Source organism: Ambystoma mexicanum, chromosome 6p (assembly GCF_040938575.1).
Source record: "Ambystoma mexicanum isolate Mex_15411 chromosome 6p, UKY_AmexF1_1, whole genome shotgun sequence".
Classification (NCBI taxonomy): Eukaryota; Metazoa; Chordata; class Amphibia; order Caudata; family Ambystomatidae; genus Ambystoma; species Ambystoma mexicanum.
Genome location: NC_090935.1, coordinates 672,600,676 through 672,626,609, shown reverse-complemented (window position 1 = coordinate 672,626,609; position 25,934 = coordinate 672,600,676). Strand labels below are relative to the sequence as shown.

Sequence of the window (25,934 nt, the reverse complement as noted above, 5' to 3'; positions counted from 1 at the left end):
AATTGCCTCATTACATCTTTATCGTAGTAGTCCACATTGCAGACGACTACTCCTCCACCCTTGTCGGCTTGCTTGATGATAATAGAAGCGTCTTCTTTCAGATTGCGGAGGCAATCCCATTCTGTTTTGGAAAAATTATAACTGGCTTTATGTATGGGTTCCATGAACGATGTATAGATGGAATGGAAATCTCTCAAGACTGCACGTTCGAAGGTGGCTGTTTCTTTGGAAATCATCTGGCGGGTGAGCGTAAACACAGACTTGGGTTTAAATGGTGTATTTAAATCATTATTCAATTCAGTACTCTCAACTCCAAAGAAATCCACAAGTCGAATTTTACGAAAAGAATTTCTCAATTCGATCTCCAGTTCCATTTTGCTAGGATACCGCATGGGAATGAAAGAGAACCCTTTTTCCAAAATCGAAGTCTCTTCTTTACTCAAAATCTTTTTAGAAATGTTACAAACTGCCGAAGGCTTGCTTACCGATGGTAGTCTAACCTCCTTGTTTCGAAATAATTCTCTATCGGAGGCGGCCCCAAGTCTGCGGGCGGAAAAGGAAGATTAGGTGGAGGAAAAGAGGGATATGTGGCACGAAATTGGATGGCTGCCCGTATTGTTGATAATGCCAATTTTGGCATCCTCATCTTGCCCCGTTTTGGCCTCTATTCCAACTAGAACCTATAAATCCATGTGGATTCTGGTTCGGGTAAGACCCACTTCCATCTGACGAATTGTCAGAAAAGGTCACCCTTTTCTTAAAGGAACTTGGCTGTTCTGCTGGTTGGGATCATTCCAATAAACTGGACCTGCATAACCCGCACTGAGGTATGGATAGGCACCTTCTTCGGAAAAAGGTGCAATGTCTTTTTTCAATTTTTCCATTTTTTTGTTAGTAGTCAATTTGATAAACTCTTTCGCGTGTTTATCAATTAGAATCAGTTTTTCCTTTGTTTAATCAATTAGATCCAGTTTTTCCTTTATGTTTAAGATGGTCGTCTCTAGAGCAAAAGCTGCTTCTGCTTGGTCTATCTCGTTACCTATAAGTACACTCTTTTTTAGAGCAGTATTAATTGTGAGAAACATCCAATCATGGCTGCATTTTGTTCCAACCGTAGAGAAAGCTGTTTTGTATTCGTCGTCATCAATGAAAAGACAAGGTTCGTTGCGGACCAATAAACCCTAGGGATTATATTCTTTTTAAGATATTCAGTGAGATGTCCATGCATTTTAGTACAAAAGGGAGTTTGAATTTCATCAGTCCACCTCCAGGGGGCAGCATTGCAGAAGCGGATCAGCTGAGCCACCTGGTGTTAAACACCTACGAGTGCTATTTGCACCCCAACTCCTTGTTGCCCCTGTTCCAGCATTGGGTGTGTGGGGGGCTTCACAGAACTGGATTTGTTTGCATCCTCTATGAATTTGAAGTACCCCAAATTTGCTTCTTGGGTAGGACAGGGTCGGGTGTCTCTGGAAGTTGCCTTCCAGATCTGATTGCCCCCACAATGGTCTTCGCGACCCTGGTTTTCGGATCTGCTGCAGTTGTGCTCCCAGGGTCCCGTCCACCTCCCCATCTCCAGCAGGGTATTCTTGACGTGGCAGGACCAGGCAGTGGAACATCCGGACCCTGCCAAGCTAGCACTGGTGGCCTGGTTCCTTACCAGCTGACGCTTCAGCATGCTCAATTTTCGGATGACAACTGGGACATCATTCAGGAGGCCCTCGACACGGTCCCAGCATAAGAGTAAATGGACTAGGCTCTGCCATTGGGCTTGTGACAAAGACTGTCCTCTGGATGATATGTTGGCTTTTTCACTACACCTGGCTCGGTCTGCAGTCAGGTGTATACATGCCGCACATATTTGGTGGCCATTGGGGCTTACAAGAATTCCCCTGAAAATGTTTTACGTGGTCAACCCAGTGGTAAAGGCCCACCTTAAGGTGTTGTCTTGGCTTTTTCCTCCTGTGCATAGTTTGCACCCGGTCTGGAATCTCAATGTGGTTCTTGCAGCTTTGCAGCGCAATCCTTTCAAGCCGATGGCCTCTGTGGACATCCGCTTTTTGTTGACACTAAAGACAGTTTTTCCGGTGGTTCTCACCTCTGCGCGCAGGTTTAGTGAGCTGCAGGTGTGGCCCTCGTGCCTGCCTTTCACCACGTTTCACAACGACAGTCATCTTGCGCACTCACCCAAATTTCTTGCGCAAGGTGGTCTCTCCATTTCATCTGAATCAAGAGATCTGCCTGCCAGTGTTCTTCCCGAACCCGCAGAGAGAGCCCTGCATGCCTTGGACCTCAAGAGGGTCCTTAAGTTTTATCTCTCTCGGACGAAACCCTCCCGGACGTCCAAGGCATTGTTTGTGAATTTTGGGGGCTCCTTCCCTGGCTCTCAGGCTTACATCGCCCGTATGATGGGCCAGGCCATCTCGGAGGCATACATGGCCATGGGCAAACCTGTCCCTGAGGGGATTCATGCCCATGCGGTCAGGGCCACGGCCACGGCCATCATGTTTCATAGACATGCTTCTTGGGATGTCATCAGCAAGGCATCTACTATGGCCACTCTGTCGGTCTTCTGTAAGCACTACTCACTGTACACCAGCTCCAGGCGCGATGCAGTTTGGTCAGGCGGTTCTGACAAACCTTTTTGCTTCGTCCTAGATATGAAGCAGGTTATCACAGCTCCACCCCTATGTTCTTGTTTGGTGGAATCACCCACAAGGATGGAGGAAAGGTGACGGGACGTATGATTAATGAAAGTACTTGTAGCCCACAGTCCCATTTCCTCCATACGTCCCACCCGCCTGCCCCCCTGGTATGCCAAGGGCTAATATGTACTAAGAGTAGCCAGGTATCCAAGCGTCTGATGTGTTCAAAGGGGACTGAGGTGAGGCACCGGAGGGCGGTGCAACTGCAGCGCGTTCCCACGCCCGAAGCAGGGTCCCTGCCTGCTATACTACATTTAAAGGGGAAGCTCAAATAACTTGCTGCCAAACATTGCGGTACCATCCCCATGATGGGGGATATTCGGGGACGGAGGAAAGGGGACTATGGACTATACGGTGAGTAACTTTCATTTCTCCAAGCACTACCAATTATCAGTGATAGTTCTTACATTTTTTCTTAGTAACCACGCTGTGGTATTGATTAAAGTATAAAGTCACCTTAGTAAAACATGGAAAATTGAACGCCGCAAACCTTGAGTTATGATAATTGCCAGTTCTTAGGAAACTGGGGTTCATAACCATATATATCACCCATTTCAAAAAAGATTTATTCTCGCTCGGCAAGCTGGGTTAGTGTTTGCACTTACTGAGCCATTGCGAAAACTCGGAATGCAGACATTTTCATATTGCGTTTTTACACCATACTCCAGTGGAGCTACAACATTATTCAAATAAAATTGTCTTGAAAGATGGGTATCCAAACTGGCAGGCCCCGAAGGGAGACCGAGCCTCACCGAAAGATATTGCTGAAGGCTTCGCCCAATACTACGAAACACTGTACAAGTCCAAAATCTCCGGGGGGGAGAATAAGGTGTGGGAATACTTGGAAGAAGTGCACATGATCAAACTCACAGGCGGAACACCTAGAAAGTCCCATAACAGCGGAAGAGGTGCAGGACACGATTTCGCACCTCCCCAATGGAAATGCCCCGGGGGAGGACGGATACACCACAGGGTTAAGTACACAAGGGTCCTATCACCGCACATGGTGAAGCTGTATAACCATATTTTAGACACAGGGGAAGGACCGCCATCATTCAGGAAGGCCCAATCCCAAAGGAAGGGAGAGACCCGACCCAGTGTTCTTCATACCGCCTCATCTCCCTCTTAAATGTTGACAAAAAGATATTTACGAGAATCCTAACAACACGATTCGAAGATGAAATTACCCCGCATAGTGCACCCAGACCAGATGGGATTTATAGCGGGAAGACAGGGCACCAATGCGATCTGGAAGACATTAGATCTCATGGAACACATAAAGGGAAACTCGGAGGACCAAGCATTACTAAGTTTGGATGCGGAAAAGGCATTTGATAGGGTTGAGTAGGGCTTCCTCTTAGCGGTACTACGAAAGATAGGGGTAGGAGAAAGAATGTGTCACGCAATTAGGGCAATCTACTCGGGACCCACAGCACGTGTAGTTGTGAATGGGACGAAATCAAGAGAATTCGGCAGAGGTACCAGACGGGGATGTCTCCTATCACCCCTATTATTCGCACTGACGAAGGAACGGCTGGGGAAAATATACATACAGATGACCAGATAAAGCGGATAGGGGTGAGGGTAGACAACCATAAGGTAAGCATGTATGAGGATGACATACTACTGTACCTCTTGGAGGTGGGGGGGTCAGTGCAGAGGGTACTGCAGATGCAAGAAGATTACAGGAAGGAATCTGGCTTTAAAGTGAAAGTTAGCAAATCAATTCTCCTCCCCCTAAAAGTACAAACGGAAAGGCAAAACAGGGAGTGGGCAGAGCTAGGGATGTTGGTGGAAAAGGATAGTATAAAATACCTAGGGGTAAGGCTACCCATAGATCTTGAAAACCTACATGATATTAACTTCCCCCCGTTAATGCGTAGGCTTTACAGTGAATTGGAAACCTGGTCCAAACTGACAATCTCCTGGCTGGGAAGCTGTATTCTCCTGGCTGGGAAGGCTAAATGCCCTAAAAATAATGCTTCTTCCCAGAGTATTATACCCACACCAAGCATTGCCAAAAGTACTGCCAGACTCGCATTTTGCAGAACTAAAAAAGAGAATTATAAAGTTCCTACGGCAAGGGAAGAGACACAGGGTGGCCTATAGGCTACTGGTGCAACCTAAGGAGAAAGGCAGAGTGGGGCTGCCAGAGATGCGAACCTACTACAGAGCAGCCCAATTTAGAGCCCTGATTCCTCACCTGCGAATGGATAGAGGTAAGCAGTGGGTAAGCATAGAGAATCATCTATTTAGACCTCTCATGTTAGGAGAATGGCTCTGGGCACCAGCAAAGGCGGCCCCTAATAAGGTACACTCACAGAGGATTGTAGGCCCACTTTGGAGATTGTGGAGCATCAAGAGAGAGATAGTGGGAGTCACAACCTGGCCCTCACTGCTGAGCCACATATGGGTCCCCCTGGTGCGAGAACACATAGTGGGCCATGAGAGATTCCAAGATTGGTTCGAGGTGGGATTGGAGAGGAGAGGACAGGCCAGGTACTAAATAAGGACACATTCATGGACATAGGGGAACTAGAAGAGACCCTGGGGATAGGAAAATTATCAGTGGTCCGATATTTACAGCTAATGGGTGTTCTAATGTCAGAGGAATGGAAAATAGAGCTACAGATAGAATTGACGCGCACTGAGAGGATACTAGACGCAGAGAAGGGAACGAAGGGACTCATTTCCAGAATGTATCAGGTACTATTGGAGGCACAGGGTGGGGTGCTCGACGTGTTTAAAAGAAAGTGGGAGGGTGAACTGGGGATGGAAACGGAGGAAGAACAATTGGAAAAGTTATGTGTATCTGCACACCACGCTTCTGTGGCATGTCAATACAGCCTAAAGCTGCTATATAGGTGGCAATGGGACCCGGGGAGGATATCAAAGATGTACCCTGGGGCAGATCACCACTGCTGGAGGAAATGCGTACAAGTGGCAGATTATTGGCACGTGTGGTGGGGCTGTGAGAAGCTCCTGGGGTGCTGGAAAGAGATCCTGGGGTAGATAAGGGGTCTGGAGGGAGTGGAGAGGCGACTGGACCCCCTACTGGTGTTTGGAATGGAAACAGTAGAAGGGGGCTGGGTGAAACTCGCGCCAATGCTGCACTACCCACGGTAGCGGCCAGGGCATGTCTAGCAGGGGGATGGAAGAGAGAGAGGCTCCCGGGTGAAAGAGAATGGCCCACAAAGGCCCTGGACCTGTACAGAATGGAGGAACTAACGAGACGTATACACGACATGGCCCCGACAAGGGCGATGGAATGGGAAGCATTTTTTGAAAAATATGATCCAGAGAGGCCACAGATGGAGATTGGAAGAGGGGACGGTAGGGAAGAGTGGGGGGCAACAGACACATAGGGCCTCATTACAACTTTTCCGGTCCGGACTGCGGTGAAGACCGGCCGATTACGTGCTGTCGGTCGTGCGCACCACACGGACGCGGAAATGGTGTAACCGCCGCCACGGAAAAACCCACGGAAATGGACATAGCAGCGCCACAAGTAGCGTAAAACCCGTGTCCGCCACCGTCGCCACAGACACGGAACCGGAAATACCATGATTGCCAAAACAGGAAACAGAGAGGCGGCCATCATATAAAGCACAATCCATTGCCATCCAGAGTCAGCACAAGCAGAATCCACACTGTGAGAAGCCAAAAGGGACCACCAGCATGTCTGCCAGGATTCCAGCCCAGAGGCAGCGCAAACAGCGCTTTAGTGAGGTGGAGCTAACTGTTCTGGTCGAGCACATAGTGGAGCATGCTGAGATGCTGTTCAGTGCCGCTCAACGGCGTGCTACACAGCAGCGGAGGAAGGAAGTGTGGGCGGAAGCAGCACGCAAGTGCACTGCTGTGGGTGTGACTGTGAGTAGCGTAAAGGACTGCCACAAGCGGTGGGACGACCTCAGGCTGAGGGTGCGGAACCTGATCTACACACACCGCCAACGCAGCAGTGGGACAGGTGGAGGACCCCCTTCCCCACTGAGGCTGCAAACATGGGAGGAGCGCTGCAGCAGTGTCCTCCACCTTGAGGGCCTCCATGGGATCGGGGATGGTGAGGCAGGAGTGAGTCCACCTGCAGATGCTGGTAAGTGTGCAAATATGAATGCCGTATGAGTATATGTTGAGGCCCGGAGTGGCCCAAAGGACCCATTAACAACCCCCCTTCCCCAGGCAGTGCATGACTGGGCCAAAGGACCCATTAATGACCCCTCCCCACCAGGCAGTGCTGGACTGGGCCAAAGGACCCATCATGAACCAGGTGGTGACCCATATCACTACAATGCATTACCGGCAACAAGCAGATGCATGTAAATGCTACTATTAAATGTTCAACCTCTATGATGCTTGTGATGCACCCATCAGGCACCACCACATAACTAAATGCATGCCCTCTGTGTCCCCACAGCCGTATTGAGTGACAGTGATACTGCACAACAGCCCAGGCAATCAGCTCCTGCACGTGTGCAAGCCAGCGCCCCTGCCCAGGAGGATGCTGCCAGCAGTTCGGCATCTCTGCACCCAGTAGCAACTGCAACACATGTGCCGGCCACCATCACCAACTTCTCCACCATCTCCACGCTGCCTGATGCAACACAGGTGCCACGGGCACTCATCATGCCAATGCAACCCAACACAGTGAGCATCTGCACTGCAGAGGAGGCAGCATGTAGTGACAACAATGCCCCGGCAGTGCAGTCTGATACAGGGCCACAGGGGGAGGTGCCCACCCTGGATGACTTGGAATCGTTCCATCAGCTGGAGTTCAGCCCCACATCACTTCACAGTCCTATTAGGTCACCTACCCCCTCAATGGCAGAGCTAAATTCCCGCATGCAGCGGATGGAGGAGCAGCAGGCTACCCTCACCCAGCTGGTGGAGAGGCAGCTTGAGGAATCTAGGCTGCAGAGGGAGTGCTACAGCACATCTTTATGTCGCCTCTCAAGGTCCATTGGACGCTTTGCCAGCACTATAGTCACCCTGACACGCCATGTGCGGGAGGGCAAGACAACACCTCGAAGATGATTGAGTCCATGTTGATTGGCCAACAGGCAAATCTTGCACATATGCCACATATTCCAGATTCTGTGCCATCCAATACCATCACCCCATCCAGCTCCACCACTGCCAGTCCACGGAGGCGCTCGAGTCTGCTAACAGGGCTCTCGGGCAAGGATGCACAAGCACAGAAGCGCACACGGAAATGATGGCATGTGTGTCAGGCACTGCAGGACACATGTGGACTAGAAGGGTCTGAGAGGGTGGGTACGTTTGGGTGGTGGGGGAGGTCCATTAGGGGGTTTGAGTATTGGGGCCTGGTTGGGGGTGGGTACGTTTGGGTGGTGGGGGAGGTCCATTAGGGGGTTTGTGTATTTGGGCCTGGTTAGGGGTTGGGTACGTTTGGCTGGTGGGTGGGCACGGGTTTACAGCTTCCCTAACCATTGCACCTCCTTCCCTGTTATGATTTCATCAATATATCATCATTTAACATACATGAGTGGACATCTATCAATTCATTTGCAGTACAGCAATTCATTTACTGGCATCACCATATCCATGCAATGCTGTGAATGTGCTGTCTCTCAAATGTAAATGTAAATCAGTGCATCCCGTGCTCGTTGTCCATCTAGTGGACCCCCGGGAGGAGGTTGTGCCATCCCATCCCCATCTCCGTCTCCATCTTCATCATCTGCGTCTGGGGGCATTGGAATGTTCCTGCGCAGGCACAGATTGTGCAGCATGGCACAAACGAGCGTGATTTTACCCGTCTTCACTGGGCTGTACTGCAGTGATCCGCCAGATCTGCTCAAACAGCGGTACCGGCCCTTCAGTAGTCCAAATGTCCTCTCAATCATGCCACGTGTGCAGACATGTGCCCTGTTGTACACCTCTTCATGCCTGTTCCTTGGTCTCCGTACATGCGTCATCAGCCATGGTGTGAGTGCATATCTAGCATCACCTACATGGGATGTAGATGGGGGGGACATGTCAGTGTTTGTAGTATCATGTCTTCATCAGATGCAGTGCAATCTTGTGTCATAGTTCATTCATGCATATGTGACATGCAGTGGTTGGACCGGTGGGTGGTTCTGTTCTTTGGCCATCGTAGAGGACGTTGGCAACTGGACATTGACCAACGAATTGGTGTGCATGTGTACTCTGCCCTGCGGGTGACATTGGCTTGTGAGTATGGCATTGTGCAGTGATGTGCACACATGGCAGAGTCAGTCCACCGTGATGATGTAGTCGATGCAGGACGTCTCATGTACAGGCATCATCTGCATTGGGAGGGCAGTGTTGCATATTGTGGGTGGGTGTTTGCAGTAGCTCCAGGTGTATGTGCCAACCTGTCATGTGTTGCTTTGTGATGTTTGGGTTCTGCTGTCTATTCAGTTGATGGGCGGGGGAGGGGGGTGATGCATGTGCAGTCTCAGCGGCACACTCACATTGCTCATTGCCCTGGACACACACACACCACTTCCACAGGGCCGGTGCATTGGCAGCTGTACTCACCCAATAGCCATGTGCTTTGTCCAGCATAGCGTTCCATGTACTGTGGCAATGTGGAATTCCACAGTACCATTGAGTCATGGGTTGAGCCCGGGAAACATGCGCAGCAATGTGTTATCACTTGCGTGGCATCACATACCATCTGTACATTCAGTGAGTGGTACTGTTTCCTATTGCGGAACACCATCTCGATTGCACGTGGTACTGTCAGCTCAATGTGGGTGCAGTCCAACTTGGTGGCAATTACCTGGGGGGTACGGGGTAGGGCTATCTGTTCCGACACATGGCGCAACAGGGCATCCAGTACCTGTACAAGGATTTTGGAGAAACAGGGTTGTGATAGGCCGTGCAGCTAACCAACTGTGTGTTGATGTATACCGGTGCCAAGAAAATGCAGAACAGACACAACATTCAGGAGGGGGGGGGGTGGCAGTGGGGGTGTCTATGTGGCTGCTGATGTCGTCCTCTATCATGGCGGTGATGTACAGGATTGTTGGACGGTCCAGCCGGTATAATGTGTGGATCTGTCCTGGGGTAAGGTTCCAGGGTGAGGCCCTGATGCGTGGTATTGCAGGCTGCCTGCGGGGTGGTGCCGGCTGGACAATGGGGTTTGCCATGGGTACAGGGTTAGCTGGTTGCCGCCTACGCCTCCACCCCCTCCTCTGCAAACATTACTGCCATCATGTACAGTGCTGCCTGTTGGTTGACCAGGCCCAGTCCCAATGCTACTAGAGCTGCTGCCTGCATGGTTCTGTTTTGAGTTGGCCTGGGTGTGGCCCTTTTGTAGACTTCCAGTGGCCTGCTGGGTCCAGCTGGGCTGATTTGGTGCACTTGTTCCCTGATTCAGGTCAGCAGGCACTGTTTAACGTCATGTTCGCGGTGGCGGCGGTACGGCCACCGTGATCACGGTTTTAACGTCATTTTTCTGGCGGTGTTTCCATGTCCGCGCTGCTTGTGATGCTCGCAGTGTTTAGTATTGCCGGTAACAGAGGGGTTTCCGTGCAGGTGGAGTTTACAGGAGCTTAAACTCTGCGGTGGCGGTTGAAGGTGGTGCTATTTCCGGGTCCGCAGGTCATGATTAGGCAGACGTGGAAATGGTACCGTTATGGTTATACCGGCGGCGTTAAGTCCGGACCGGTGTACTTGTAATGAGGCCCTATAGTGTCCAGAACAAACAGACGGAGGATGCATGGGATGAGGTGGGGATGGGAAAGCATGCAAGAGGTATTAGGGGTAAAGGATAGTGACAACACGGTCGTGTCCCAAACTAGACCTTGGGGAAAAGGTACATACCGCTCTAAAGTGCATGGTTGAAGGACTCTCCACAAACAATGGCACAGACTGACGCAGGGGCCGAACAGGAGGCCTCAAATGCATCCCTGAAGTGGCAATCCTGGAACCACATGGGACATAATGGTTGAAGGGGTGGATGGCGGGGGTGGGAAGGGAGGGAGAGTTCAAAGTTATTGTTGGGAAGGAGTAAAACTGAAAACTCAATTGGTGTATGTTCCCTCAATATGCGAGATATTGACAATGCATGATGTATTAATGCAAGTACATCAATAAAGCATATTTGAAAAAAGAAATTGTTGAGAAAATTACATAAATTCTATTTAAATTAAGGTATTTTTACAAAGTATTAAACCCTACATTTCAAATAATTATAATAACATTCAAGTACTTTGGAAGACATATCAACCGTATGGTAGTGTAAACTAGAAATTATATGCGATTATCACACAAATATCCTTGATGAGTTACCAAGGTTTCACTAGTCTCTTAATTTCTATAAAAATGATTAGGTTAGCTAGTTTTGGATGACACGTTTTAACTTATACTTTAGCTTCACACAGTTTCTAGCTAAAGACAGCAGTGTGACTAAAAAACATGAATGTCATTACAACATAACAGTTTACAATATACCAGAAAACTAATCTTATATAAATAAATCATTTTCTGTACTCTCTGAAGAAATTATCTTGTTATGTGTTTATTTCAGATACCCTATTCTTCCGCCTCTCCTGGGAGCTATGTAGTAAGTACATTTGGGTTTGTTTGCTTGTTAGAACTGATGTTGCATTTGATTTAGCTCAGGAAATAGTTGTCCAGATGTTATGAAGGCCCCTTGTGAATTGACTGAGAAGAGAGCATTTGATTTGTTTTGTCTGCCGTTTACTGTTAATGTGTTCCTATTTATTGGTAAAATGGTTAGCAGTCTGGTCATAGTTTTCCCAGGTGCTGTGAATTTCTTGAACATATGTTTCTGCAGCCAGCATGTTGTTGCCACTCTCAAACTGAAAAGGGATCCTTAGTCTAGAATGCGAAATGTCTCCTCTTACTAATTTGGCAAACATTGTTTTATTGACAAATCTGACCATGTGTAGAGCTCAGTTTTAAGGATGAAAGTGCACTTAGGAAACCTAACCTAATCAGTCAGCCAGCTTAGTCTTGCCCATTGTCGCATTTATTTTTCATGCCTGTTTTGATGTGAACTAATCTTTGACTTTCTAAGTATGTATACCCTAGGTGATTACCTATTTTGTTTTCAAAGTCAGTGTTTGGTCCAGTGGCGCCTAAAAAAAAAAACGGCTTGTAATTCTCTTCTTAGTCTCTCCTCTCTTTTGTCCTCCACATCTTATCCAGTTTGTTCCTCCATTTTCTTTGTTCACATGGACTCACTCTCATGTTCTTGCCTTCTTGCTCTGTTCTTGCCTTCTCATTGCTCCCTGTTTCTTCTCCTCTCTCACACATCAGTTCACTACCTGCTTTTTCAATTCACCTCCTCCTCCCCTGTCAACAGGCTGGGAATCCTGTTTCATGAAGCGATTTCGGAGAACTACAAGAAACTGCATTCACTTTAATGTCCCGTGAAGTGTACGTTCCTCCTTACCATGGCTGACACCAATGCCAAAAAGAACCTTTTCAAGACTTGTTCTACCTGTAAACTGAATAACATCTATGTGGAGGATAGACATCAGTAATGCCTTTATTGCCTTTAACCAGTTCATAGTCTGGGATCCTTCTCTATTTGCCAGTCTTTCTCCAATAAGACTCCGAAAGATATGCACAGAAGCCTGGTGGCTCAGTTCGTTGAAGACACTGTGGCCCCAGACTCTGTTTCAGTGAGGAGCTGTGCTCCGCTGCTTCTTAGCAAGAGAGCCAGCGAGAGTCGAGATCCCATTAGGCCGTTTTCTGTGGAAAAAGGGTGAAGAAAACTGCTTCCACCCAGGCTCAGTAGGTCCCTGATAGACCTGCCATGCCTTCCAAACCTGCCAAACGTGTTATTTCTTCATCGCTCAAAAAGTCTGTCTCACCAAAAACATCCTCAACAACAACCCCGTCTTTGAAATCCTTGATAACTGTTTGTCTTTGAGTCACACTACTGTCTATGACCAAGACGCCAGCCCACAAAGCAAAAATCATTGACCACCTTGTTGAGAACTACTGCTGCAAAATCTTCCCAGCTTCCTCGGTCGACTACCTCGCCGGTGACCTTGTTGACTTCATTCAAATCTCTGATGATGCCCCATCAACAACCTTGTCTACAATGATTGCTTAGTTGACAGCTTCATCTATGCGTTACTAATCAAGCATGTCCATTCATGGATAGTCTCTTAAAGGACCTAAATAGCCAATTTTCACACTCTAGTCTTTTGCTCTGCTCACTCTGTCAGAACCATCCAATGTTTTTCTGGAGGAAATCTTGAAACACAACATTAATACTGACTTGGAGGGTCCAGAAGAGGTGCTCTCAGAGGATGAGATGGAGTTATCTGGGTTACCTCTGACACAGTGCCTCTTGCCACCAGTGCTTCTAAAACCAGCAGCACATCCAATGCACCTGCCAGGCATCTCACAAGCACTACCCGATACACATTACCTGGCCATGGACATTTTGTGCACTTTGGAAACTCTGGTGTCGGAACTGGAGACACGGGTCCAGACTATTGCTCCTCAACCGGACCCAGAACCTTCTATGCCACCCCAGCCTTTGGCTCCAACGCGCCATCCGCAACCCCCAACCCTAGAACAACCACCTCACTGACCAATCTAGGTCTCTTCAGACACTGATTCCCAGGATGATATGCATCCTGGTACAGCCTCAGCTTCCTCTTGCTGCAAGGGCTAGTTTGATGATCTTGTACCGCTGATGGAGATCCGAAGAAGCTTCCGCCAAGAGATTTGCCTCCAGATGAGATCACAGCTTTACATTCTGACATGAAAAAGGCAGCAAAGATGTTCAACCTCCTCTTACTGGACAAAGGAAAGGTTTCCTTTACCAACAAAGAGAGCAATCACTAAGGACAGCGGTGCCCATTACGATTTTCGATGACATTTGGGAACAAGGGCTAGTTGCCTTGAAGAATTCTTTCATGGTGCTACCGAATAAAATACCAATTTGATTTTTTTTCTCTAAGTAAAGGGCTACCCTACATTGCGGCAAAATGCTTGTGCACTCACCCTTGTCCCGTTGTCCCTGCAGTGGCTAGGAAAATATTGGCTAACCCTTCATCTCCCTGTGCAGTCCCTGCAGGCAAGGAAGGCTGGCAAATGGATGCTTTTTGCAAGATATTTATCTCCACGAGGGCAACCACAATCAAGGTCAGTAACACGCTCACCATCCTGGCAAGCTATGACCGGAAACTCTGGTTTACAATCGGTCCCATTCTCAAGTGCCTCTCTGACGACAAGAGACAGAAGGAATTTGCGCTGCTTTGAAAAAGTGAATCCGCATCTGACCATGCCATTTTTGTGGCTGCTTCTAATATTGGCTACACCCTCAAATTTGTACAAAGCCCACCGACAACCCCCTGGTCCTTCTTCCTCACCGGCATGCCGGAAACATATCTTCAATCGCTTCAACTAGAAGTGCTATCTCTCCTGTCCAGAGGAGTTATAGAGCGAGTCCCTAGTTCTCAGAAGTATCAGGGTGTAAATCCTGGTCTGCAAAGTCGGGTGGGTGGAGACCATCCTAGACCAACAAATTCCTATACTGAATGTAAGGGTGTCAAAGAAGGAAGCTGACACAAAGGTGGCATGGTGGTGGTTATAGACCTTTATCTGTACACTAACCCCATCTTCTAAGGGGGCTTTCCCTGCCTCAAAAATTAATACTAAAGTGTCTATCAGACTGTCTGTCAAATCAAACTCTTCCATCCAGTGTCACAACCTATTTATATACCTCACACTACAACTAAAGGATAGTCTTAAAAGAAAGTTCTTTCTACAGAAGAATGTATCCCTTCTCCTTATGCTTGGATAGTGTTTAAAAGAATGTTTTCTTGCAACAAGAATGCCAGGGCAAATGACTCCCTTCCCCTGGTGTCTAACAAGTTCATTCTCACAATCTTCAGCTTGATGTACGCTTTGCCACTCTGATTTGGTATTAGCAAAGCCCCAACTCCTCCTTTGTTGATCACTGAGCTTGGTGTCACCATTGCAACAAGGAATGCTCAATTCCCTTTTGGTGGGGTCCCAGATCCTTCTCTGGTTGTCATTGGGTTTATTACAGCCACTGCGATGAGGAAGCTCTCCTCGGATGCTGGGTATACAAGTATTCAGAACCACGATCCGTCTATCTTCCATCCCTGTATCCACTCCGGGTCGCTAGAACCTCCCTTTACCATCTGAGAGATGTTGTCACGCCACTGGGACTTCCTGGGGCTGGGGTTCTTTGCTCTGATACACAAGGCTTCTCTCCTCAGTTTCCACAGCACTGCGACAAGTCCATGCTCTGGTATGCTGTGCAGCTCTTCTCTCCTGCTTCGTGTTTGGGTATGCGTAATCTGGACCCTCTGATGTATTCTCAAGTTGGATGACTTTACCGCCGAAACGTGTACTATGTGCAAGGGGGTTGTATAAACCCATGTCTTTGGGGTTTGTTATTATATATTGTGTATATAATGTCCACTTTTGTTTGCTGGCTAGAATTCAATATCTAATCCTGGCCCTGTTCCCCCTGCTACGTTGGCACCTGTAAGACTAGATGCTTTGACACCTGAAAGATTAAATACTTTCTGCATTTAAGCTACTTTGGACCTAGATGGTTACAGGTCGACTATAGCGCCAAGTTACCGGCGCTTTTGATTTCCACATGTTTCATTCATGGGTTAAGTTTGGCATTTCAAGTAAATTTTGTACTTTTTCCTCTCGGGTTATGCCACATATTGCAAACTAATCATGTACTGAAGACGATTTGAAATTTAGTTTTCACCATTTGTCTATGCTCAGAATATTGAATTCTGTTATATGTATGCTTTCACAATTGCCTTTTGATGTTTTTGTCACAATTCCGTTTTGTTTTTTTGTCTCAATACAAACTATATATATCCACAGTCTTTGATGTGTGTGTTTCTTTTTCCCTTCTGGACAATTTCATGGGTTATGAACTAAGGGATTCAATCCATTAGTACTAGTAAACCAGGTTCCCCAATGTAAATTACTTGTTTTGCTTCATTTATTGACAAAAATTGGTGATGAACCTTGGCAGTAGCAGTTCTACCTCCTTTTTGTTTCTGTAGTTCTTATGCCCGAGTCTGCTACTAATCACCATGGGCATACCGAAGTCCTCAGTATATAATGACCGTCATGTCTCCTGTGCTCTTCTTCGTCCTAGTACTTTTGGCTTTAGCATTATCCCCTGTGTTGCAACAATACATAGGTTTTGTTTCAATAAAATGGTTCTGAACAGTGGGAAGGGCTAGGGAATGTTGGGGAGTTGCAATACTCAATTGGCTGTACCCCGGGTGAACGTCCTTCTCCCCAGAGGGTGTGGGGGGGGGTCCCTCACCATGAGGTCCTCCTGCATTAAACCACCAATAGGGGGGGACTATTGGTAGCAGCCGCACTTCTAGAGCCTCCTTGGAAATGGCTCCCCATTCGGGAGAAGTGACAACAATTTATGAAATGTCACATGAGCCATTTCAAATGGTCACATTACAAAGAAATCTCAGCCAGCTGGCCAATGGAGACTTTATGTCATTCCTGGACATTTAGGGTGCCTCTTTCCATGTCTTCCTGCCCGGCCTGTGTTTTTGTTGTTGCGGGCCACCACTTTCACTTCAAGGTCCTCCCCTTTGGCCTCAACTCTGCCCCAAGGGCATTTACAAAATGCCTTGCCGTAGCCGCGGCACATCTCAGTAAGATAAGGGTCCACGTCTACCCTTATTTGGACAACAGCCTGATCAGAGCACCATCCTTTAAACAAGACCTACAGCACATGAAGGACGTGAAGGCCATAGTTCGGCTTCTCTCTCAATTACAAGAAGTAATCTATTATTCGATCTCAACGGACACTCTCAAGGCACAACTGAACGCTGCCACTGCAACTCCATCTGCTGACGGGGCCAACACAATCCTATCCAAGGTTAAAGCAATTTTTCTGAAACCGGTTTCCTCAGGTCGACTGCTCAAGTCCCTTTTTTGCATAATAGCCGTAATGCACTCCACTCATTAGAAAATGCAGGCTCCACATCCGCCCCATTCAAGAATTCCTCTAGGCCCATTGGAATCAGGTCTCCAGACATTGGGAATGCAAGCTCTTCCTCACTGGGCCCTTTTACACTGCGCTACATTGGTGGAAGGACATCACCAATCTTACCAGCGGGGCTCCTTTCACAATTCCACGCCATCAAGTGATTGTGACAACAGACGCTTCCATAGAGGGCTGGGAAGCCTACAGTGGCATCTTCACATTAGTGGCCTTTGTTGATATACAGAGAAATCTCTGCATAGCAATGTATTAGAGCTCATGGTGGTTTCCTGGGCCCTCAAGTCCTACCTGCCTAATGTGGTGTGTGTGTTCACGGACAACTCAAAAACAATGTTCTAAATCTGGAAACAAGGTGGGAGTAGATCTCAAATCCTATCCTCCGTATCACAGGCAATGTGGAAATGGACTCTGCCCTAGGGAATGTTTTTGCCCCTTTCACCTTCCGGGCACGAGGGACAACTCAGCTGGCATGGGAGAATTGTTCAAGTTCCTATATGCTTTTCTGCTGTTTCCACTCATCCCTAAAGTCCTCCACACAGCTAAACAGTAAAGGTGCAGAATGATCCCTGTGGTTCCAGGGTGGCCGAGACAGTTCTGATTATTGGAGCTTCTAGCTCTATCGTCAGCCCTGCCGATCAAGCTTCTGCTAGTGCACAAACTGCTTTCCAGGAACAAGGATGAGGTACCCCACCATAACCTATCCTCACTTAACCTCAAAACCTGGCTCCTACGTTCATAGAATTTGGCCACATTGGCATGCCTCAGAACTGCAGTGATGACCTCTCAAAATCTCGAGCTTCTTCCACAATCTCCTGGTACGGCAATCAGTGGAGAAAGCTCAGTGTTTGGTGTTCCAGTCACGGAGTGGATGCTTTTATCCTCCAGCCGCAGCAAATCCTGATATGGTTGCTCTCCTTGGCTAGCAGTGGCCTCTCTTTCTTTCATAAAATTTTATTTGGATGCAATAATCCTGTTAATAATACCCCCGCATGTCGTTCCAATTCAGTAACGCTTGTAGTTGAGCCACCGTAAAGTACCTTCCATAATCTAGCAAGTTAAGGACGTTTGCGACGTTGCCAGAGACACCCTCCTCCTGCCCGAATGCCACAGCAGTTCCCCAATCCTTTCATCCAATAATTTAAAGAACATTTTCTTACCGTCGTATGGGATATTAGTAAAGAAATGCAACAACCTTTTAAGTATAACCATTTTAAACAGCGTCACCCTTCCCATCAATGATAATGGCAACTTTTTCCAAAATTGGACTGCATCCCCAATTTCAGACGCTGCCCTACCAGTGCTGTATATAAAGGATTCCTCAAGTTGTGGAAAGTTTGGATACCCATAGATCTGAATGATTCCTCCTTCCACTGTATCCCCCAGTCTGGGAGCGTCGAGACGTCCCTACTCCGCAGGCCCCACAATGGGAACAATAATGATTTTTCGGTGTTAATGCGTAATCCCGACAACTTAGTAACATCTGCGTGTTCTCCCCCGGGTTGCATAGGAATCATCTGTGTACAGGGAGACATTGGGCCTCATTACGAGCCGCCGACCTCGTAACACTGTTTCCGCTGTCTGATATCCCGGTGCCACTGAGGTATTATAAGTCACGGCGGCCCGGGATGTCAGGCAGCGGGAACTGTAAGTCTCCTTTCCTGTGGAGTCCTAGAGGACTCCACAGGAATGGGTACACAGAAGCACTGGCACCGTTGCTGACAGTGCCGGTGCTTTTGTGAAAACCATACCTGCAGGGGCCACTGCTCTCGGCAGGCCAGACCTTCCAGGAGCACCGGCCCCTGCAGGCATTCTCATAGGTTGGCAGACTGGAATGGGTGCCGGTAGCATTGCTACCGGTGCCCTTATTTTCCAGACCACCAGACTTGTAATTAGACCTCCCCAGGTATTCCCACAACGCCCATCTCCTTCCTAAAATATCTCACTGAAGGCTCCAGTGCCAGTGAGAATAAAATCATAGAAACCAGGCAGGTTGCCTCGCCCCCCTCTCCATTGCCAACTGGGACGACACTCATTTGTCTTCTCCCTTGCCATGGGTTTGTTGTACAGTAATTGCAGCTAACGACATATGTTGTCCCCAAACCTGAAGGCTCTCAGTACTTTAAATAGCTACTGCCACTTTAGGGAGTTGAATGCTTTCATCGCATCAAAAGATGTTATTGCCAATTCTTAACCTGATCCATAACATGGTGCAGGCGACTCAAATTCATCGTGATGTTCTGTCCCTCTGAATCCACACTGGTCCGGATGGACCAACACTGGTGCTACCCTGGATGATCTGTTAGCCAATATCTTCCCCAAAATCATTGCGTCAACATTAAGTAGCCAAATAGGGCGATAGGATGCACACTCCAGGGGATCCTTCTGCTCCTGGAGCAGACCTGTAATTACTGCCTCTCTCATAAAGACAGGGAGAACTCCAGATTCAAATGCCTCACCATGCACTTTTTTAAGCTGAGGGACCAGTAAGTCGACATACTTACAATAAAACTCCCCCGGGGACCTTTTCTTATGTATTGACTTGAGTGCATTATGTATATCGGATTCCTCAATGGGGTCTTCCAATTTTTCAAGAAGATCACTACCTAGCACTGCTAGCCCCACCATGTCCAGCAGTTCGCCCACGTCTGTCTCTGAATACATGCCCTCTCTAGCATACAATAATTGGTAAAAGTGCTGAAATGCCTCATTGATGCCCTGTTGAGGGCACACCCTGGTCCTCTGACCCCTGTTGAATCTGCATGATAGTGTAACAAGCATGAGTCCTTTGTAGGTATAAAGACAAACCAAATTGTTTCACAAAGTAGTTGCCTTGCTCCTTTCTTGAGACATCTCTTAATACTCTGACGTCCGGTCCCCTTTTCTCCATACTGTATGGGCATCCCTCGCTAGGGGACAGGAGATGGAATCCCTCGCTAGGGACGGGAGACGGAACCTTTTTCACCGGAAAAAACCTTCTTTCCCTTTAACTTTAGAGGCTCATGCGTTCCCCTGACTCCGCCCACCAGCGCCACATCTCAGTCCCCTTTTTCGTGCCGACGGGAACGGGCCGATTTCACCAGCACTCCTGGGTTTGGCTTTGACCATGTAATTCCACGCGCTCTTCCCTGGATACTTTTTTCTGTCTTTTTGTCTTATCAATCAGGTACCCGGGCCTCTGGTGCCACGCTCTTCCCCGGCGCTTGTCGACTTCGGGCTTCAGCAGGTGTCCAGCCTGTGAGGGGCTCTTCCCTACATCAGACCCCCACGCTCTTTGCCTCCGCTGCCTTGGCCCGACCACGGATGGGAGGGTTGCACCGTGTGCAATGCACTTTCTCCGCATACCCTGAAGAATAGACTAGCTAGGTGGAGGAAGCTCTTTGAGAAGACCCCTGCAAAGGACTTGAATGACTTCGTCAGACATAAGTCAAGGCCCAAGGGAGGGCCGTTCTTTTCCAGCGCACTCCACAAGGGCGACTCCTTCCCAGGGAAATGCCTCAGTGGGAGGAACCTCTTAGGTTCTCACACCAGCACAGGTAACGAGGCTAGCTCAGCTACCGGCCGTCAGGCAGAGAGGACTGAGGATCATTCCGTAGATGGTGCTGAGGGACTGCAAGATTCTGTTATCAGGTGTACACCCGTGGGGCTCCGCCCTTGTACTAGCAACATGGCAGAGGGGGCGCCTGCACGCAGCACTACCAGCGACTCTGCCGAGGGCAGCAAGTCTACCGGGTCTCAACCTGAGCTGCAGGTTAGCTCTCATGCTCCACCGTCAAGAGTTCTGGAGGAGGCCGGGCCCAGTGAGCCAAGCACCACTACTTTGGCACGTGGCATGCAGCTCGACAAGATGGCCGCTTGTCTCTTATCACCCCGAGGAACGGAGCAGGAGGGTGAACGAGTTACAAGGACTGATGTCAACCAGGTACATGGCCTACAGATTATCCATCAGCAGCACAGCGCAGATTTCCTCTGCAACCAACTAGACCGAATACGCTCCGGCCCCAGCAGCTTCCCGCTATCCGGTCAATATCACCTGCCACCCCACCAGCCTGCGAGGACAGGTTCTTTGAAATGTTCCTCACACTCATGAGATCTCCTCAGATGGGGGCCATCCTCAAGGATGTTATCGGGGACATGCTCCCTCCAGCCCTGCCACCTGCGCCCATAGTCATTCCTCCTAGGCCAGCTCCTTTGATTCTGGCTCCCCTGCCTCCCACCAGCCTCTGCTGCCGCCTCCACACCCCAGCCCTCGGCGCCCAGCACTCCTCCACCCCGGCCAGGGGATACACTCTTGCTGTCGGCCCACCCTCAGCCACACGATTCGGTGATTGCTGCGGCGTCACTCTACTCAAAGCCTCAGTTGTCCTCTGCCACCTCGTCCTCTGTGCTGCTAGGCAAGGAAGAGAAGATCTTGGAGGCGTACGGGAAAAAGCTTTATTCCAATGCTTCGCTGCATCTTCGTCAAACCAACACGGATGCCATGCTGGCAGCCGTTAACCAGAGGCTTTGGCCGGAAATAGCCGACTTCTTTCCAGAGCTTCCGGTGCAGAGCCAGTCACATTTCAAGGCGGGACTGGCAGAGGCTAAAATGATGGCGCAAGGAATCATGGAGTCCACTGAGGCCCACATTGACACCTCTGGCCCGGCCATATGCATCGCCACGGACATGAGGACTGCCTGGCTTCGGGGCTACTAAATTCAACCCAGACGTCCAGGAACGCATATTGGACCTTCCATTCAAGGGTGGCAACCTCTTTCACTCCACCACTGATGAGAAGCTAGATGAAAAGAAAAACAGTTTGCAAAGTTTTTATCTATTCTTACGAAGGCCACGCCCGAGGCATACACCCAGACACATCAGTGCTCCGACAAGGGGTGGACGTTTGGAGGGTTCAGTGGCTTCCAATAACGCTCAGGCTGCCTGGGGGTCCAGGCAGCCTGACCGTTCACTGAGTCAACACAGGTGTAAACAACAAAAGGGGGGGGGACAAAGGCTTTTTTCAGCCCCCCTCCTCCGCAATAACCTCAGAGGGAACGAATGCATGATGCGTCCCTTCGGGTCCACGTGTCTCCGGTGGGTGGTAGGCTTGCCATTTACACACAATTTTGGCGTCACAAGTTTGCGGACCCCTGGATCCTCTTGGTAGTATCCACAGGGTACCGCTTAGTGATCCCTTCCTCCACTCACAAAGATTGCGACAGCAACTCTATTGGCGGAGATTTGATTGCTCGTAGAGAGCCAGGCAGTGGAAGAAGTTCCAGTCTCGCAGCCAGAATTGGGCTTCTACTCCAGGATTTTCGCCATACAGAAGAAGAACCAGGCTGCCCTGAGAGTTGTATTGGACCTTTCCACCCTCAACCTCTCCCTCCCTCTTAAAAAATTCAAGATGCTTACACCAGCACTCAAAGCGGAGACATTGTGCAAGGGAGACCGGATGTGTTCCCTGGATCTGAAAGACGCTTACTTACAGCCACATCGTTCCTTCCTGCGGTTCAGGATCATGGGCTGCCATTTCCAATACAAGGTGCTACCCTTCGGCCTTAACTCATCTCTCAGGGTGTTTACCAGACCCATGAATGCAGTGGCTGCCCTCCTTAGGACCCAGGGCCACCATCTCTACCCGTACCTGGACGACTGGATTGTCAGGGCGAAATCTCCGGAGGCGGTGCACCACACTGCTTCCGCCCTTATGAGCACACTCTGTGACCTGGGAACTGACTTTCCCGGGCCTCATCTGGGACAAAGGTTTCAAGAGAGTTTTCCACTCGGAGGACAAGATCACGGCCATCAAGAGGGTCACTACTCACTTCCGAGAAGTGACATCGGCCTGGTGGTACCTGCATTTATTAGGTCTCATGGCAGCGGTCCTGCTGGCTGTACCGCACACGAGATTCAGGATGAGGAGATTACAGCTGCCCTTCGCAGCATCATGGAATCGGGAGCGGGGCTCCTAAGCGGAGCTTGTCAACGTTCCTCCGTCTCTCCACTCGGACCTCACATGGTGGTCCAGGGACTGCAACCTGCTGACGGGCAAGCCCTTCTGGCAGCCGGTCCCACAGGGCACCATCACTACGGACTCCTCTCTCGAGGTCTGGGGGGCTACTCTGGAAAGCCACAGTGTCCATGGAGTCTGGACCCGGCAGGAGCAGGAGTCCCCTATCAACTGACTGGAGGTGAAGGCCATCTGGCTAGCGCTCAAAGCTTTCCTCCCGCTCATTGGGGGCAAGGTCGTCCTCATCCAGACTGACAACTCCACCAGCATGTACTATGTCAACAAGAGGGGAGGGTACCAGGTCCCCTCCACTGTGCAGCCTAGCTGTCAGCAGGTGGGAATGGGCCCTGGAGAACAATATATACCTCATGGCCGTCCACACCTTTCAGGGGAGAGCAACCTGGAGGCGGACCGGCTCAGCAGCCTGGGAGCAGACAATTACGAGTGGCAATTGAACAACCATTTGCTGCTGGAGATCTTCAGGAGATGGGGGGGATCCTCAGGTGGATCTTTTTGCCTCCTCGGACAGCAAGAAGTGCCAGCAGTTCGCGTCCTGGCAGGGACAGGGCAACACATTCCAGATTCAGTGGAACGGCATGACAGCATATGCCTTTCCGCCCACACCCCTGAGCCACAGGGTGATCTGCAAGATAAAGGAATCTTGTCACCTCAACATCATTCTGATAGCTCTGTGGTGGCCGGCAAGACCATGGTTCACTGAGCTTCTCAGCCTCTCGGACCGGCCACCCATTCACCTTCAGACGGGACCATCTCCTCTTCTGGCACAGCAGGGTGGCAGAGTCATACACCCTGCACCACAGAAATTAGCCCTCAAAGCATGGTTCATGAGCAGGTCATGCTGAAGCACCTCAGCCTATCGCAGGCTAACCTAGATATCATTCCAGTGCTAGGAGCAAGGCTACCAGGAGCCAGTACAAGAGTAAATGGGCTAAATTCTGTCACCCCTTACATGCATGTTGGATGATGTGCTCTCCTTCTCTGCTCACCTGACTCACTCAGGCGTGCAGGCGGACACATTCTGCACCTGTTTGGCGGCCATAGGGGCCTACAGAAATTCGGAAGAGGAGGTCTTCTCCTCTTCCAACCCGATAGTCAAGAGATATTTGACGGGCCTCTCCAGACTCTACCCGCGTTTGAGCCAATGGCGTCCGCGGACATCAGGCTGGTCATCATTAAAACAGCCCTGTTAGTGGGTCTCACCTCTGCTCGCAGAGTCAACGAGATCCAGACTCTGGTGGCTTCAGAGCCCTATACTACTTTTCACAAGAATAAGGCGGTTCTGAGGACACACCCAACGTTCCTACCTAAGGTACCCTCCGCGTTCCATCTAAATGAGGAAATGGTCTTGGTTTTTTGCCGACTAAGGATGAGGCTCAAAGGGTTTTGCACTGTCTGGATCTCAGACGCACTCTGAAAATCGATCTGGACAAGACCAGGGGCTTCCGCAAGTTGGACGCACTGTCACCTTCGGGGAGTCAAGGCCCGGGTATCAGGCATCCAAGGCCTCGATTGCACGTGGATGGTTTCGGCCATCAGGGAGGCCTACGAGGGGCAGCACAAGCCACTTGCAGCTAACATGCATGCCCATGCGGTCAGGGCCAAGGCCACGGCCATTGCATTCCAACGGCAGGTCCCGTGGCAGGTCATCAGCAGAGCGGCCACCTGGGCCACCCATTCGGCTTTGTGTAAGCATTACTGTTTGGACGCTGGCGCTAAGTCAGACGCGGATATCTGACAGGCGGTCCTAAGGAATCTGTTTTCTTAATGAGGGTCTCCTCTCCACCCTAGGGCTACATTCAGTTGTAATCGCCCATGCAGTATGGAGGAAAGGGGACGGGACGTAAGAGTAATTAATAGTTACTCACCGTAGTGACTAACGTACTCTTGGCCCATAGTCCCCTTTCCTTTCCTCCATACGTAGTACCTTCCCCACCTAATAATACTGGTGTTATTAGGCAATGTTAAATATTGTCGATGCGTCAATGGGGACTGAGGTTTGGCACTGGTGGGCGGAGTCAGGGGAGCACATGCTCCCAGTGCCACGCCCCCACGCTCCTCTAAATTTAAAGGGGAAGAAGGTTTTTTCTGGTGAAAAAGATTCTGTCTCCCTAGTGAGGGACTCCGTCTTGCGTCGCTAGCGAGCGACACCCATGCAGTATGAAGGAAAGGGGACTATGGACTAAGAGTACGTTAGTCAATACGATGAGTAACTATTCATTTGTGGTGAAAATTAGGTCATTACCCTGTTCTGGATGTATACGATTTGGCCGTGGCACGATTGTTTGCAGCCAAATTGACCATGGTCAATTTGCCCGCAAACACAATTTTGCCACTGCCAAATCGTGCCAAATTTAAACCCCACACCACCCCCAAAACATTCCCCCACTAACCCCCTACTTACCTTATTCCCTACCGCTTTCTCTCTGACCCTGCGGCGTAGAATCTGTCTCTCCCACACGGGTCGGATCCGATGCTGCAGGGTCCGCTTTTCTTTTTTTTCTCTCGTCCCCGGCCTCCAAACCTCCAGAAGCGGGGGACATCCCATGCTACTCCCAAAGGCCATCACTACCCAACATGGGGAGTGGGGGACACCCCTGCAACCCCTGCTCCCCATATTTGTTAGTGATTACCCAAACTGATCGTTTACAAACGATCCAATGGTACTGGCTGAATTTGGCCAGATTTACCATACGATAATTTGTAAACTATCAATTTGGGTACTACCCCCTGTTCTATCACTTAGGATCTCACTTTTTTAGATTTTCACAAGCTTTCAGCTTGTACCTTTTTACCCATATTATTTCCTTGTAACCTTTGAGAACTTTTACCAGCTCTTCATATATTCAACCTACATAAGGTACTGATCTGTTGGGTTGTATTCAACATTGTTTCCTCCTGCTTTTGGTAACACTGAGACCTTTTAGCTGTATGCATACAAAAGCAAGATTTAACGCGTAATTTGGCAGCAATTTCAGCTTTATCGAGTTTGTGGATCTTATCCTATTTTAAATACAGAGGTGGTGATTTTGTACTGTAGTACAGAACAACTCTTACACCTCATTTACTTTTACATGCTTTTATGTTAAACATTGCTTTGCATCTGTAAGACATGCATCTATGCATTCCTTGGAGGAAAATCTGGGATGCCTCCCTGAACATTAAGGTGTACAATGTTTGGAAACCTGTGTTTCACTGGCTTATTTGCTTTCC

At 49.2% G+C, this 25,934-nt stretch overlaps 1 protein-coding gene across 11 annotated transcripts in view; it reads left to right on the top strand.

The window, feature by feature from the left end:
• The window catches only part of SSBP2 (single stranded DNA binding protein 2), a 1,952,970-nt gene that overhangs the window by 1,661,996 nt on the left and 265,040 nt on the right, over positions 1 to 25,934 (top strand). For all 11 annotated transcript variants that reach the window (XM_069627566.1, XM_069627564.1, XM_069627563.1 and 8 more), the window contains one exon: positions 11,221 to 11,256. In XM_069627566.1, the coding sequence (XP_069483667.1) occupies positions 11,221 to 11,256 (36 nt within the window). The remainder of the gene's footprint in view (positions 1 to 11,220; positions 11,257 to 25,934) is intronic.